The sequence below is a fragment of the Atheta coriaria genome, unplaced genomic scaffold (genome assembly GCF_025399875.1).
Source record: "Atheta coriaria isolate IRGN ID8LTWV9N9 unplaced genomic scaffold, Caltech_Dcor_3.1 hic_scaffold_6_pilon, whole genome shotgun sequence".
NCBI classification, from domain to species: domain Eukaryota; kingdom Metazoa; phylum Arthropoda; class Insecta; order Coleoptera; family Staphylinidae; genus Dalotia; species Dalotia coriaria.
Genome location: NW_027045448.1, coordinates 14,407,602 through 14,423,492, shown reverse-complemented (window position 1 = coordinate 14,423,492; position 15,891 = coordinate 14,407,602). Strand labels below are relative to the sequence as shown.

General features: G+C 34.3%; 5 protein-coding genes across 6 annotated transcripts; 1 reads left to right on the top strand and 4 right to left on the bottom strand.

The window, feature by feature from the left end:
- Positions 1–85: 85 nt before the first annotated feature.
- LOC135793727 (uncharacterized) lies at positions 86–2,651 on the top strand. Its single transcript, XM_065304790.1, has 5 exons — positions 86–216; positions 288–1,027; positions 1,087–1,441; positions 1,497–1,759; positions 2,277–2,651. The coding sequence occupies exons 1-5, from the start codon at positions 164–166 to the stop codon at positions 2,333–2,335; spliced, it is 1,470 nt and encodes a 489-aa protein (XP_065160862.1). The 5' UTR covers positions 86–163; the 3' UTR covers positions 2,336–2,651.
- Positions 2,337–5,792, bottom strand: LOC135793728 (transmembrane protein 135-like). The gene is made up of 7 exons (XM_065304792.1): positions 5,379–5,792; positions 5,143–5,273; positions 4,704–5,003; positions 4,289–4,550; positions 3,362–3,529; positions 2,976–3,283; positions 2,337–2,916 (listed from the first exon to the last, which is right to left on the bottom strand). The coding sequence occupies exons 1-7, from the start codon at positions 5,526–5,528 to the stop codon at positions 2,796–2,798; spliced, it is 1,440 nt and encodes a 479-aa protein (XP_065160864.1). The 5' UTR covers positions 5,529–5,792; the 3' UTR covers positions 2,337–2,795.
- A 619-nt stretch (positions 5,793–6,411) lies between these two features.
- Positions 6,412–11,012, bottom strand: Sugb (Sugar baby). Of its 2 annotated transcripts, none has more exons than XR_010548727.1 (6): positions 10,702–11,012; positions 10,259–10,638; positions 9,182–9,772; positions 8,638–9,099; positions 7,258–8,557; positions 6,412–7,201 (listed from the first exon to the last, which is right to left on the bottom strand). XR_010548727.1 is itself a non-coding variant. In XM_065304945.1 (6 exons), the coding sequence occupies exons 1-6, from the start codon at positions 10,766–10,768 to the stop codon at positions 7,113–7,115; spliced, it is 1,764 nt and encodes a 587-aa protein (XP_065161017.1). In that variant the 5' UTR covers positions 10,769–11,010; the 3' UTR covers positions 6,412–7,112. The 2 variants fall into 2 exon arrangements, 1 of the variants encoding a protein (XP_065161017.1); XM_065304945.1 differs by having other exon boundaries at positions 8,383–8,557; positions 10,702–11,010.
- A 1,547-nt stretch (positions 11,013–12,559) lies between these two features.
- On the bottom strand, positions 12,560–14,863 carry Mys45A (SDA1 domain containing protein Mys45A). Its single transcript, XM_065305151.1, has one exon. The coding sequence runs from the start codon at positions 14,771–14,773 to the stop codon at positions 12,650–12,652; it is 2,124 nt and encodes a 707-aa protein (XP_065161223.1). The 5' UTR covers positions 14,774–14,863; the 3' UTR covers positions 12,560–12,649.
- An 85-nt stretch (positions 14,864–14,948) lies between these two features.
- On the bottom strand, positions 14,949–15,891 carry LOC135794509 (THUMP domain-containing protein 1). The gene has a single exon (XM_065305818.1). It carries the CDS (start codon positions 15,810–15,812, stop codon positions 14,970–14,972), a length of 843 nt encoding a protein of 280 aa, XP_065161890.1. The 5' UTR covers positions 15,813–15,891; the 3' UTR covers positions 14,949–14,969.

The following is a 15,891-nucleotide window of genomic DNA, read 5'->3' as shown; positions in this document are numbered from 1 at the left end:
TTATTTTTATTCAGTTAAATTTGTTTTTATTAAAATTATTATTAATCTTATATTTGACATTGTAGCGCCATCTATGAAATTAAATTTAAAGTTTCTGAAATAAACACTACACGTGCGATCTTCAAAATTGTTTAAAAACTTAATATAATTAATTAATGTGACTATGTCAAGCACCCAGAAATACAAAGGGTACTCAATTGTACCATGGTACAACACGTAAGTATCATTTTCATTCACTTAAACCTATTTTTTCTTCAAAAAACATTGTTAACCTTCATCCATTTTAGTGCGGAATGGCAAAACGTATATCAATTAATTTTCTCCAAAAACTCAACGAAAGACGATCAGAAACGCGGATTAGACACGATAACTACATGGCAAATGCGTACGACTCACCTTCCAAGCGGAGTAGAAGGCACATTATGCATTCTCGAAGCAATTTTGATTGAAAAAGAGAATTTAACCGAGAGACAGTATCAAATACTTTGTGCATCAAGTATAATGCGTTTTCTTAACATTTGCGTAGCTCATCGCGCGCAAGTTAACAGTTTCACTCGTACTGCGCGAGATAATTGTATTCCTGATTGGATTATCAGCATTAGACATGATTTCGCACACAGTCAAAAGTTACCAAGCATTTCACTTCTAAACTTGGCACTGAAAGAGAGTTTCAAATGGTTGGAGACAACCTACTGGCATCCTGAACTTGCCACTATGTCTGATAACATCATCAGTGGTGTTAATACTGTGGAAGCAAAAATGGGTTCATGTTCATTAGATGTCCATCAGTTGATGGGTTTATATTGCAATGTATTTGAGTATGATGCAAAGAATTTGTGCTATGATGAGTTTATACAGAATAAACTGGAACTAGTTGATGCTGAGGGTCAACTTGATGAGTATCCCAAGGCGATTATTTATTTATTAGAGTCACAGTTGACTTATCTCTGTGATTATGAGTGGGATAAATGTATTGATGAGATAATTCATAGTCATTTTTATACTGTTCATCCAAACACACTCATTGGTAAGTAAAATGTTAATATTTTTTTGTTTTTTATGTGTTTTAAGGTGAAATTATTTTAGATAAAAAGAATAATGCAACTGCGACTTATTACAACCTTGCTAACTTGATAACTTTAATTGAAAAGCACAATAAACTCCCGCATTTATTAAAAGAGTTGTTTTATTTGTGTGGGGATGAAAAAGAAACAACTGATGTACGCGTTGGTGTTGCCCTGTGGCTTGACGAGATTTTTAAAGGAATGCTTAAGTCTAACAAGAAGAAAACTACTTCTGATGTTGATATTCAATCAAGTAGCAGTACCAGTGGTATTCCGTTTAAACATTTGCATAAACAAACGGTGAAGGCGATCAAAAAGTTGAAACAATTGCTGTTTGTTACTGTTCCTGAACAGTTTAGGAAATATTTCATTAATAAGTATGTTTGTGTGTTATTATTAATTTCAAATTAATTATAATATGAAATGTTTTAGTTTTCTTATTTTAATGGACATAGATGATGTGTCCAGCTTTGTTAAAGAGTTAAATAGACGTGCGGTGACTTATCCAGGTGATGAAATGGAAGATTCTTTGAAAATTCAACAAGAACACATGGATTACGAAACAAAAGTTCAGACATTTTTGGATTCCATGTATGAAGAACTTAATGGCTCCGATTATATGGACACTTCTGAACAATCAGTCGTTAATACACCAGTGGAAGATACCAGTAATAAACGTTGGAAGATAGTTTCCGGTAAGTTGTTAATATATTACAGTGTAGCCTCTTTTGAACAACGAAATTTGCACAGTTTGGTTGGTTTATATTAATTTCTCTGTGTAACGATGAAAAATATTTTCATTTCTTGCAATTCTGAGCTAGAATATTTTTTCAAAGACATGACATCGATGGTAACATTTGAAATACTGTTGTGATTATGATCCCAACATCCCCACAAATTGCAATGCAAATTTCTATAACTTAAGCACGATTTTTCAGCTAATTTGTTGGGGTGCACGTTGCGTTACTAGAAAATCATTTAAACATAACACAAGTGAATACAACTGAACGACGCAGAATTCATATTTAGACTTCAGGAAATATTTATCGGCATTTTTACAAGAATAATTAAGTTTATAACCAGTTTAGAAATGATTAAACAGATGCCAGACCGCGTAAAAGCCCAATATTTGATATTTTTTATTTTTTGATGTCGTTATAAAGAGGCTACACTCTAAATTAACATGTTTTTATCCGCCATTTTGATTTTCAGATACGAGCATGTTTGAATCATGTGCACTTGGAGTCATTCCCCCACAATGGACAGCCTAAACCCATTTCATCGTTTAATTTAAAAAAACACTTACATTTGCATACAATGTGCATTCCGATTATTGATATAACATTCACATGTACATGCTACGAATGTGCAAGGACTAGGAGCGTGCCGACTAAAGTTGAAAAACATCGTCAAGAGCACTTAAATTATCACCGTACCAGTTTAATATTAACAATAATTCGTCGCAAATGTTACTATTTCTATGCTTATTAAGAGCATATAATAAATGTCGATGGCTCATGACTATCCATGAGTTATTTCACTCTCTTTTTTCTGACAATCACACACAATAAAGGTAACTAAATTACAGTGTAACGTGTACATTGACTACTTACGCATTACCAACCCCTACTAAACCACCACACCACGATTACAAGTTAACAACCGAATTATACTCCCGTAATAAGACTGATTTTGTGCTCGCGCGTTAATATTACCATGGTTTTGGTTGTGCTACTCGACTAGGAAGTAGCGCAACACTGGTTTCGACTTGGTTCGTTGCATTACTTGCTGGAGAGCTCCGGATGTGTCCAGGCCCCAGACATCCATTGCTTTCCGATCCATTATGGATATTCTAAAGGAAAATTATTGTAAAAACAATGAAATATTTTTTTTTATTTTAATATTAATTACCTTCCGCCTGAAATGGAATGCAAAAACTTCCAATAACTAGTCCGTAATGTCAGCGGTTCAACGAGCCCAGCGTGAAACAAAATGGCGGTGCTCAGACTGTAAAGGAACACAATGAAACCAGGCACATTCGGCAGGTATCCTTTATCCACACCAAGATTGTATGTTATCTGTAATAGTTTCCAGAAAACATACAAAGCTATGGTGTTGTCTGGATATTTATTAAACGCAAGCCCAGCGATTAATCCGGCTGGGAATGCGTGTAGGGCGGAATCTTGATTTGTTATTCTTCGTAACAAACACATTATTGCCTAGGAAAAGAAGAAAAAACAATTAAAATAAACATATGAAGATTAAATTTACAGTCTTAGTTGTATATAGGTACTCACTGTAAATAGACCCGAGGAACCACCAAGAAACATGGCGATGTTTAAGTTCTTCTGTCTGAAGAGAATGCTGGAAATGGACTTTGGTGATTTTAAGATTGTTTTCAGGTTGAATATTAGTTGTAGACCCATTTGGAAACCAAGACCAATTGAAAACAATTTTGTACTTCTCTGTAACAAAAGAAAATAATACAAAATGGATTTTTGGAAACGGATTTTACAGTTTATAACCTCAAATAAAGGGATTTTGCGTGGATCGGCATCTGTTTAATCTTTTGTAAACTGGTTAAAAACTCAATTACTCTTGTAAAAATGCCTGTAAATATTTCCTGAAGTCTAAATATGAATTCCGCTGTGCTCAGTTGTATTCACTTGTGTTATGTTTAAATGATTTTCTAGAAACGCAACGTGCACCCCAACAAATTAGCTGAAAAATCGTGCTTAAGTTATAGAAATTTGCATTGCAATTTGTAGGGATGTTGGGATCATAATTACAACAATATTTCAAATGTTACCATCGATGTCATGTCTTTGAACAAAATATTCTAGCTCATAACTGCTAGAAATGAAAATATTTTTCGTCGTTACACATTATAACGAGAAATTTAATATAATCCATAAACACTCCATGTGTTTTGAATATAATTACGAAAACAATAGCAAAATCTCAAGTATTAATACTGATATCTTTGCTATTTTTAAGTCTGATAATAAACACACGATAAAACAGATACTTAATAGATAAAATACGTAATCACCACGTGGTGCAGTTTGACAAGTTATCATAAACATGCAAATCACATGCACATCACTTTTGTGAACTTTTAACGACCTATTTATGCCGAACATAAATGACGTGCTAAATGCCCGTCTCTCGTAAACGCAAATTAGATATATAAACAAACACTTATGAATCTGTTTTACGCTTACCTGCAGAGTGTAATAAACGCAGCTGAACGGATGCGGACAAGCCGAGTGCCTATAATAACACTTGATCTTGTAGACAAATCGCTTATACAGCTTCAGCGCTTGCATGACTAGATTGTACAGCGTGCTGCTGCTCTTTTTTTGGTAGCTCCACGACCGATTCAAGCGGGACGCTTCCTGCTCATTATCCTCCGCGCGATGAATGCTATTCGCTTGTGATGAACGTGCAGCATAATCTTTTTCTTCATGCGGACCAAAAACAAATCTAAAACAATAAATGATTGTAATAATCCTTAGAACATCAAGTGTTTTGAGGTATTTTTATGTATTATCAGTGATTCCCCATAAATTTTTATCTGATCCATACTTAATTCTCAAGTATGCGTAACGTGAATTTGAAATTCAAATGCATACTCACTTTAAAATGCTAAATATAGTATCGGGATGCTCGCTGCTGGCGCTTTTGTGATACCCAGCTTTGAAAAATGTCATTAGGAATGCTAAACTCCCGGCAAAAATCGCAATCTCGCCCTTTGGAATGTTCCTCACCATGTTGCGTGTGACCATCATCTTCCACACGGTTTCCGTGGCGATGTTGGTCACATACAGTGCAAGAAGTGGACGGCGGGACGGACGCTCGATTAAAATCGCCATCACACTTGCAATGAATGCAGGAATTCCTGAGATTGTCAAAATATTGTAGTGGCCCATAAGATATCTATAAAAATGCAACATTACTTCATCTAAATTATGTCCAGACGCCATTTTGTGCATGATTATCATGATTTATGCAACTTTATGAGCATAATTATGTTTTTCATGATGAGATCAAAGTATAAAATCATAATTGTTATTACCTGAGTGTACATAATGATCCTGAATAGCCAAAAGCATTAAAACTGAGGAAAGCAGTGGATCTGAGAATGCCTTTGATGGTTTTTTTGATATCCTCCAACTTTGGAACTTTTCCTCTCATCAACAATGCAAGCTACAACAAAGAAAAATGTATTAATAACTTCTTCAACAATTGATTGCACAATTATCAATGATTGGACTATTGATCCTTTATCACAATGTGCTCAAATGAACTTACACAGTATACAGTTGCATAAATGCGAAGTGAATCCACAATTGCATAGAGATACAACCCTGTTGTGGCCTTTGCACAGCTGTCTGACCAAGGGTGCACATACTGCTTGCATGTGACTGTTATAGGGCTCAATTTGCTAAGAACCTGCACCATTTTCTTGCCGCCTGTCAGCAGTTTTGATTCACACAATAAATCAGCCCACACTAATTCATCAAAGTCATTATTTTGATGGGTTTGTAATTATTACTAGTCATTCGCGGGATACGTACGCGCGCGCCCAGCGATTTATCGCGACTGAGACTTGGCGCCTTGGATTTGTGTTTCATGTTTACTGTTACACCATGCACATTTTGCGCTTTGCGGTAATCGATGTTTTTGTACGTTTTGTAGGAACATCACTTCCACCTTTCACGGTTTTGTATAGTGAGAGGGAACAAAATCATATGTTGTAAAGAGGGTTGCCTATCAAATTAAAAATGGATTATTTTGTTTTTGTTTAATTTAAACGCATTAATAGTTGCAAATATGAATAAATAAAGTATTTGTCCGTTTTGGACAAATATTACTTCCATTTTCCAGGGTTTTGTATTGGTTTTGAATCAGAAAATCAGAACAAATTCATTCATTGTACGAAGGGTTGCCTAACAACTAAAGAAAAGATTATTTTGTTTTTATTAAATTTTTACGTAATAATCATTGTAAAGATCTATAAATAAGCAAAATAATATCTCAAATTATATAAATTATGATTGTGTAATAATATAACACAAAGTCATTGCGTACTTTAGCGTAAATAATCATAATTTCTTGTTTATTACTTGTTTATGACGAAATAAAAATAATTTTTGGTTGTAAATATTATGATGATTGTTGTAATTATGAATAACATTAAACAAACACGTTTTTCACAAATTAACGGTTAAAGCAAGTGTAAAACTCGTTAAATTGATAAATATTAGTTATATTTATCGTCAGTAGATGGCAATATCAATATCAAAGTGTAAATTACTTACAAATGTTTAATTTTTATCTCAACTTGTTTTACTATCATATTTCATCGACATTGTAGTCATTTATTATCCATAACAACAAATAATAACAAACATAATAGCACCAAAACAATACAAAACACAAAATAGTCAATAAAAACTAAGAAATAACAACTTATATTCGCTGTAAACTACAAAACTAAATTGTTTCGAACAAAAATTTAGCTTAATTCATGACTAACGTACATAAATATATTCGTAAAAGTACAAAAGGAATGCCGAACGAGCTTAGAACAAAGTTCAGATTGATTTATGACTGTAGAATCTAATCTAATAAAGATATATCATAGGGTTTGTAAAGATTTAGATACACAAGCCAAGTAAATAAAAACCAAATCTCACAAACGGCGTGCTCTAATCATGCAAGTTAGACTTAATAACACAATGCAATGCATTTTACTTTCACTTGCAATTCGTTCCTCCTGCTCCACGGTATCGGGAATATAATCCCATGCAATAAATAACATTAATTCGACTCGTGTTGATGATAAGATCACGAATCACCAAGGCACAGACGGTAGTGTCTAGTCAGTTTGATCCATGTTCCAGTGCCAGTAGTGTCACACCACACTTAGTGAGTATAAGAATCGAAATATTTCGGGAGTTGATTTTGGCATGACTAGACTAAATTCTCTAAATTCAACGTTGAGGTCGGTAAGTACATTGATTGATTGCACAATCATGCAGTTTATCGGACGAGTTTTAGCTCCTGCGACTGTTCATCGTCGACGAACGGCTCGAAGGTGTCATCAGGCGGACGGTAAGTGCCCAGATCGCCTAAAATCATGCAAGTTAATACAAATCTACAAACTACAACTAAGTCAACAAGCAACAAATGTCAACAGCAAGCAAGAAGAGCACACAAAAGTCACAATGTGTAGCAATATACAAAAAAAATGAATTAGTACAGTATGCACAGTAATCTACAGCAATAAATTTCAATTACACGAGGACGGAGAAGTCAAGTGATGTGATTGTCCTCGGTTATTAGCGCTAATAAAGATACACACGCTTGTGGGTTTTGTGTTTGTGCCTGTTTTCAATGGTTAACAAGTGATTCGAATTTATTCGATTAGTTTAACCTCAATTTTGAGCAATTGTACAAAATGGCGCCTCATAAGGCATGTTTTATACTTTTTTTTGGAAAATTATAACAATTATCACATGTTTTGTTATAAAACAATTACAGAAACTTGCGCATAACATCAAAAACATGTTTATAAATGCACGGTTGAATTATAGTGAAATGCAAATAGTGTCAAACTTTCAAATTGGTTTTACACCAGGCTGCACAGGTAAAATTCAACATGCTATGATTATAGCAACTTATTAACCGTAAAATTATCCTTGGAATAATAATTTATACCAATCAAACTGTTTTAATTTATATTTTTTTGTTTTTTGGCCATTTTTCATACTTTTTTCAAAATTTGTCGGAAAAACTTCTGTAATTTGCACCAAAATTTAAATTTTTTAATAAATAAACTTAATTATTGATAAATTCATAGCCAATTAAAGTTTTTACTGCTTATTTTGTTATAATTTCATGTTTAGCACCACAAATCTACTAGAAATCAATGTTTTAAAATTATTTACGATGTTATAACGTACAAAATTTATACACAGCTTAATTATGAAGTGATAAAACCCTTAAATTGTTAAAAAATAATTTTGTTATTAAGTTACTGCCAATTAAATTAAAGAAACACGCCAAAACCGCTTTAAAAGTGTTAAAAACCGTCAAAATATTAATAAATTCCATAAAAATAACTAACAATTAATGAATTACTCAGAAAATTATTAATAATTACCCAGTGTAATTCAATATACCTAGTTTTCCCCGTTCACCATGTCAAAAGCCTCAAAACACAAACAACGTCGCAACAGTTTTGCAACAAAGTGCAACAGAGTGTGTGAACACTATCGAGGTGCATCATTCTCAACATTATTCTTCTCACCTTTATGAGCGCGTTTAATCAGCAGCTGTACACCGAAGTGCACGAGACAGAGCACCAATGAAACAATCCCGAATATCCGGTATGTGATTTTACCAGAGTACTCTTCAAACATGTATCCGCCGACAAAACTACCAATGGACGCTCCTATTCCTTCAAACACTGCACCCACCAATCCCTAAAACACATAAAACAAACAAAAAAATTACAAAAATTTAATATTTTAGGTTATGTAAAGTTTGGTTAATAACTAGTAACCTGCATTGTAGTTTCAGTCCCCGGTGGAGCAATGATACTAGCATACGACGCCATACAAGCATAAAACAATCCAAAAGTGATCCCATTGAAGAATTCAATAGGAAGAATCCACCACGGATCACTGAGTAGAGAATAGAGAATGAAACGCAATCCCATCGCTAACAAAATGAAAGTCATGCAGTTAACATGGCCGATTTTGCGCACAATCCAACCGGAGAGGAAAAAAAGAGGTAGTTCTCCACCCAAGCATTGAATTGCCATCACAATGCCCTCTAGTGTTTTAATCCAGGTGTGGCTGCGTCCGCCTAGGTCTTCTTCAATGAACCAAAAGAGGAAGTTCCAAATCAATCCAGTACACATCCCGATGAATATACACCAGAGGATGAATACACACACGCGTACATCCGTTAACAATTGACTCACATCACGGAGGATATTGACGGAAACATTTGTTTGCTCAGTCTGGAAACAAAAAAATCATCAAACAATGATTAAATCATTAAAAATCATATAAAAATGCAAAAATTACAGAAACCTTATTTACCTTTAGTCTAAATGACACCAAAAAGTCCAAGAGAATCATCGTGAAGCCCAAATAAAACGCATAAGTGTAATTTGATTTGTTATCATCCTCGCTGGTGGCGTCCACGATGAGTCCAGTAATAACCGCACAGATTCCCCATCCCAGTGAACCAAAACACCGTTGATTGCCGTATTTGCTTGGTTTATCACCGAGTAATTCAAAGCAGATTGTGTCGGACACGCTGATGACTACAGCTTGGCCTATCCATGCCAGTATCATGAAGGTAACGAACAACCAGAATTGATACGAGCCGATGATCACGTTGTCGTCGACAACTTGACGTGGTACTAGTGAGTTGAGGTACTGCGAGTCGCATTTGATGTCGCAAAATGAAGAAATTGCGTTGTCTTTCGCCGGACATCTTGGGACCAGTGTTTTTTGGTTAGGTAGGGTTATGTTTGAGATTTTGAAGATGATGCAGTCTTCTGTGAATTGTTCGGCTTTGTCTATGGGGATATGTGCGTTGAATTTTAAGTTCAAGCCGGATTGGTCACTGTAGTTCCACCAGGATTTTACTGTGTACCACATTTTGTCATTTAGGGGACAATTCAGCTGGAAATAGTAATAATTTATTGGTTAGTAATCAGTTAAGAAGGGAAATGTTTGTTAAATGTTGAGGTTAATGCGTCATTTTGATTTTATGGATTTGTTAGGTTAGTTTTCCTATATTTATGCAATATTTACTTAAAATCAATGCTTCATAATCAACTTATCATTGTTTATGATTCATTTGCATATATGTAATGAATATTAAAATAAAAAAACCGAAAAACCGACCAAATGAGGTGTTTTCCTATGTAATGACGCTATTTTCCTATTCTAACCTCAAAATAATATGCAATTAAACATACAAAATGATTTTTGTAGGTTTTACAGCCAAAATAAGTAAAAAACACAGTAAAACAGTAAAAATCAACGCTTCAGAATCTACTTATCATAGTCTATAATAAATTTGCATTTATAAAATGCATGTTAAAAGCAAAAAAACTGTCAAAAATGCACTTTTCCAGTCAATACCGCAATTCTTGCTATTCTTACCTCACAATTAGTAGTATCACCAATCAAATGTGCATCCTCCAATTGTTCCAATTGAAATAAATTCCTATCTGCATGTCTATGTGTCCGATTATTCCAGCAAACATCAAAAACACTCTCACTCGAGTGGCAAGCAAAGTGTGCCCTGCTCACAGTTGTAGTTTCAGGAATGTAAAGAATTGCCAGAAACATAACAGCAGTAAGCAGTTGATTCATCAAAAAGATCCTCTTTTGACACTTGTATCTATCTGCAACTGCTCCAAACATAGGCCTCGCAATCATTCCACAAATTGGTAAAATTGTATAGATAATCCCCACAATAAAACTAGAAAATCCCAGTTGTTTTGCATAAACTGTCAGGAAGGGTGTCACAGGAGCAGTTCCTGAATATAAAACAAAAGGATTACACAATGAATGTTTAATGTTTGATAATTTTGATGAATTACCAGCATTCCAGAGGAAGTAATGTGCCTTCATGGGCCACAACTTCTTGTTGATGTTAAACATTCCCATCTTGAGAAGTTCTAACAGAATAAATTAAACTTTGAACAATTTCCTCATAACCTTAAACGATGGTGAATCAACACACGCTTTGTGGAGCGCACAACTTGCACTGAATTACTGAATTAAACGTGTGTGTATACTGGAAATGAAAGCGAAGTCGAACTTGAAGTTGGGAGTTTGACGTTATATGACTAGCAGTATGTAGGTATCTAATTTGTCAGTAGCTGTTGCACTGTTTGCTAGAGTAGAAGCAGGTCGATACATCGAAATAAATGAAACATTTTATCTTTATTTGAATTTTTTGCTTGCGTTTCCTTCGCCGTATGCATGTGACGCGTTCAATTCCCTACAGGGGGGATGGATTGCACCGAACGAGCGAGTGTTCGATGACAAATGTTAGTCACGGCAATAAATTTAAGCCGTTTTAATTGTTTCAATGTAATCGGGCACGTAGTTGATTACGATTAACGTGTGGACTGGTTCGAGTATACAACGCATAAAAAAGGCGATAGAATTACTCTTCTGGACGGAATTATATACAGCGATTGAGTTTTTTTCGGTTTTATAGCTAAAAGTAGTAAAAAACGCAATAAAATAGTAAAAACTACGAAATTCTTTTGTTTTGTGGGTTTAGAATCTAGAAAATACTCTTATGGAGTGATTTTAGTGTGTAAAATATATTAGAAAGCTTTATAAGTTACAAAAAGTGCAAATAATTTGCTTTTAAAATGCAATTTTATGTTTTGTAGTGAATAAACTAGTTTAAATTGCATTATATGCAAAAAGAAATGTACATGTTATCAAAAATATTACAGAATTATTCGTTTTGACTAAATTAAGCACACAAAATGATATTTTTTCGATTTAACAAGGAAAATTTTCAATAAATGCATTAAAATGGTAAAAAATATATGAAAATTGAGTGTTTTGTGTGTGTAAATTCTGTAAAATACTATTTTGAACTGATTATAACTTCTAAAACTTATTAGAAACCTTTTCCAGTTTCAAAAAATGCTAATTTTGTGTCTTTAACCTAAAATTTATCATTTTTCATGTGTTTTGTAGCAAATAAAATGGTTTAAATTGCTTAAAAAGCAAAAACAAATGTTTATTTCATCAAGAAAACGTATTATTACTTCTCTTGAGCAAATTAAAAACCTAATAATGTGTTTTCTTCGGTATGATAAAGAAGAATTGAAACAAAACGTTTTAAATGCGCAAAAATTACAAAATTTGCTTGTTTTGTGTGTCCAGAATCTATAAAATGCTGTTATGAAGTGATTATAACTTCTAAAACATAATAGAAACCTTTTCCAGTTCCAAAAAATGCAAATTTTGTGTTTTTAACCCACAATTTACAATTTTTCATGTGTTTTGTAGCAAATAAAATAGGTTAAATGACATAACCTTCAAAAATAAATGTACACTTCCTCAAAAAACCCAAACTGCGCATTTTTTCAATGAACTACATGTTTCTTATCAAGTTCCAAACTCTAACAAGGTAATTCCGATCAAAATCACCAAATTAATATGAATTGTCGCTATTTTTACAAATTCCGGAATAGATATTCGAAAAAAAGCACCGAAAACATCACAATCTACAACAATGTACTCAACTCAAGTGCATCTCTGAATTATGCAAACATTATCATCGAATTTACTGATTATCCAAGCTTCCGCTTTCATGTTCTGGAATTATACACATCTCTAGAGAAAAACCTATAATTATTTAACTCCTAGACGAGACACTTTATTAATCACGTAGTGTCTTTTTATTTATAAGTATCTACAGATAACGCATTATACTATAAATCCACTTTATTCCTCAATACAATACAATTCAATTCATTTCGACTTACATAATTTTTTTAATTATTATTTTATGTAAAATTAACGCATTTTCTTCAACTTTGTCAAGTGATTCCTCAGCGCAATTTGTTTATCCTTAAAACTGCGCTTTACTTTACCCTTAGCTTTATGCCTAATCATCTGATAAGCTTTAGTCTTCCTCTTTTCACGATTTGTCTTCGAACAATGCTCATTCTGACGGCCATCTTTATAACCAAACTTTTCGCGATCGGTTTGACCCGCACGCACTGCTTCAATACGCGCTTGCTTATCATGTTTACGTTTCTTGTAGATATTCTCAATATCACCGAGTTTTACCAACCCACTCGGATCTTTCTTAGCGTTTTCTTCTTCCAGCTTACGTTTTATACCTTTAGAAGCAGTTGTTACTTGTTTCTTAGCATTAGCTATATCAATCCTCTTGAAATCTTCATCAGTTAATAATCTACCAATGGAAACCTGTTGTGCCTGCTCGGTTTTTATCTTTTTCGATAAAACCTTGCGTTCTTTACCTTTTAACTTCGGTTTCTTAGGCGAAGAATCAACTTCTTCACCTTCTTCATCACTTTCCTCATCTATATCTTCATCATCATCAATTTCTTCATCTGAATTATCTTCCTGATCATCTTCTTCATCAGAAGAATGTTTAATATCAACCCATTCTTCATCATCCGACGCAGAATCCGAATCAATCTCAATTTCATCGTGTGTTTCCTTCATTAACACCTCCGCACCCGAAATAAAGTCTTTAGCATTAACCTGACCATATTCCAACTTCTCTAACTCTTCAGCTGCTTCATTAGGCCTACCTCTATCTCTTTTATGTAATAATTCAGGCCTTACATGTCTAAACAATTGAATCAGCGACCTGGCCGCCATCATAACCGACCTATCCTTGTAAGTTTTATACATGGCTAAATCCTGCGCTAAGTCTTCACTCATAGCCAACGGAGTCCTTGATGATATCTCCTTGATAGCATTCAAACCAATCGCCATAACATCACTGGAGTTTCTCTCAGTGACGAAATTATTCGCGATTGTTTTCAGCACGGGTTCAATCACATCGGGTGGAACCAACTCGTGACACGCCTGCGCAGTGAACTGTAATATCCTCGTGACTTCCTGTTGATGTGGTTGGAAAAATCTTTGCAAATACGGATAGAAATTAAACAGGAATAAATCATGCAAGCCGATCAATCTGGAAATAACATCCAAAGTCATTAATTTCACTTCGAATCTTTTCGTGGATGTTTCTAATTGTTTAAATAATTTCTCTGCCATTCCCTGTGGATCATGCACGAGTTGTAATGCGGAGAAATTGAAGCTAACTGCGTTGGATTTCTTTTTCTGTTGTTTTTTCACTCCTTTCTTGACTTTCACGAGTTGTTTCTCGCGTTTGCGGGTTTTTTTGTTGACTTTATTCGCCATCATCACTTCGCGGGGGTCTATTTCTTTATCGGAGTCATCATCGTCGGAATCCTTCTCGTCTGGGTCCTTTCCAAGGAAGAATTTCAATGCAGCGACTTGTACTTTGATGATTTTTGAAAAACAAGCTGTGGCAATGACATTGACTGTTTTTGCGTCGTTCCAGACGTTCTTCTTGTAGAGATCAATCATAATATCAAGCGACATCTTGGCTGCTCTTGAATTTGTGTCCTTGAGCATGGTAAACATGAAATTTTGAAGAGTTGTGTTGAGTTTCACATTTTTATGTTTGGAATTCAGGTTTTTGATGTCTGTGACAATGTGTTGCTCTAGGAAACTCCTGAGGGCTTTGTCCTGACATCTCAGGAGTTTGAAGAATAATTCTAGAAGATCTGTGGGGGCAAGGAGGTTTTTGTTTCTGAGGAGGATTAATGCTCGGCAGAAAGTCATCCTCATGCTGTTTTCCAAGACAGTGTTGTGTTTTTCTAATAAATTTATAAGTTTTTGTGGGAAATCTTGTAGTTCCGTTGGGTAACACTGTGCTACCTGTGCCATGAACATAGCAAGCTCATCAAGGGATTTATTTTGTTGTTCTGGGTTGAGTTCGAAGACTTCCACTGTGTTGTTGAAATGTTGTAATTGTTGAGTGAATTCTTCATGATAGGACTGGGGGTCACGCTTGATTAAATTCTGTAGTTGTGGGAGGTTGTCTGGTAGTTGATTGTTTTGTCGACGCACCATTGTTACTAATTTTATTTAATAAATCACTAATAAATCTTGCGACGTAATTCGAATATAGCAAGAGAACGCGTGTTGTATTGTAGGTTATTATTGTATATTTGGTTGCCTATCTAAGACAAGTTTATTTAAACTTATTTTTACCTAAAATAAACTTTTTAATAATAAAAACAATAAATAAATCATGAAAAGTATGTTTTTATTCTGTTTTAACATCAACTTCATCTGTTTTTACTTCATGTGTATCAACATTTTCAGTTTTAACATCATCACCTTTGTTTTCTGTTGAAACTGAATTATTTTCACTCTTTTCCTGATTTTGTACTGTGCCAGTCAACAAATTAAACTTTTTATACTTAACATAATCAGGCACAACACTCAAGAAAACAATATTCTTAATCACCTCAATGATAATACAAACATCAGGTTGTTTCAGATTCACCTTGTTATCCCTTTTAAAACTGTCTGCAACTGCAGCCACCTCTTGAATAACCTTCTCCTTGTTTAAATTGTTATTATTTCTATGATTATAAACAATAGAAAACGTCTTATTGGATGGTAAATGTGTATCCAGTAATAATTTACTGGCAGCAGTGATATCCTCCATGAATGCTTTACAAGTCTGTTGAATTGGAACCAGCCTGACTAGAAATCTAGTCTGAGGATTATTTTGCTCCTGAACATCTTTAACAATCGTTGTTGCTAAAGCTACAGGGTCTTCAACAGAAGTTTTGATGAAAAGTAGATTTTTTGCTCCTGATTCCATCAAATTGAAGCGAAATTCCTTCTTTAAACTGGCGATTTCCGAAGAGAGGTCATCTTCAATGTCTTTTTCGTTGGTGGATGGGACATTTTGTGGCTTGTAGAGAATATCAGCGAATTTATTGAGGATATTGTAAGATTCTTTGACGCATTCTTTTTCGTGGCCATTGCAACTGCAGAGGAATCCTTTCAAGCCTGCTTCTACTGCTGTTCGAGCTCGTTTTGTATATTTCAGACCATAGTACTGCTTTCTTTTCTTATTATCACGATAATCACTCATTTTGTTAACAAAAAATAAACGTGAAGACAACTTGTTTATTTCTAACCAAGAAAATAAGCACGATGTTTGGAAATAACAT

Bases quoted from the DNA above. Each gene is read 5' to 3' on its own strand.
- LOC135793727 (XM_065304790.1), top strand. From the start codon at position 164: ATGTCAAGCACCCAGAAATACAAAGGGTACTCAATTGTACCATGGTAC. The intron at 217-287 runs GTAAGTATCATT...CATCCATTTTAG, and splicing joins ATTGTACCATGGTACAACAC to TGCGGAATGGCAAAACGTAT. The intron at 1,028-1,086 runs GTAAGTAAAATG...AAATTATTTTAG, and splicing joins TCATCCAAACACACTCATTG to ATAAAAAGAATAATGCAACT.
- Mys45A (XM_065305151.1), bottom strand. From the start codon at position 14,773: ATGGTGCGTCGACAAAACAATCAACTACCAGACAACCTCCCACAACTA.
- LOC135794509 (XM_065305818.1), bottom strand. From the start codon at position 15,812: ATGAGTGATTATCGTGATAATAAGAAAAGAAAGCAGTACTATGGTCTG.
- Sugb (XM_065304945.1), bottom strand. From the start codon at position 10,768: ATGGGAATGTTTAACATCAACAAGAAGTTGTGGCCCATGAAGGCACAT. The intron at 10,639-10,701 runs GTAATTCATCAA...TTTTATATTCAG, and splicing joins TTACTTCCTCTGGAATGCTG to GAACTGCTCCTGTGACACCC. The intron at 9,100-9,181 runs GTAAATAAGGTT...TTTTGTTTCCAG, and splicing joins TGGTGTCATTTAGACTAAAG to ACTGAGCAAACAAATGTTTC.
- LOC135793728 (XM_065304792.1), bottom strand. From the start codon at position 5,528: ATGGTGCAGGTTCTTAGCAAATTGAGCCCTATAACAGTCACATGCAAG. The intron at 4,551-4,703 runs GTGAGTATGCAT...TTATTGTTTTAG, and splicing joins ACTATATTTAGCATTTTAAA to ATTTGTTTTTGGTCCGCATG. The intron at 3,284-3,361 runs GTGAGTACCTAT...TTCTTTTCCTAG, and splicing joins GTTCCTCGGGTCTATTTACA to GCAATAATGTGTTTGTTACG.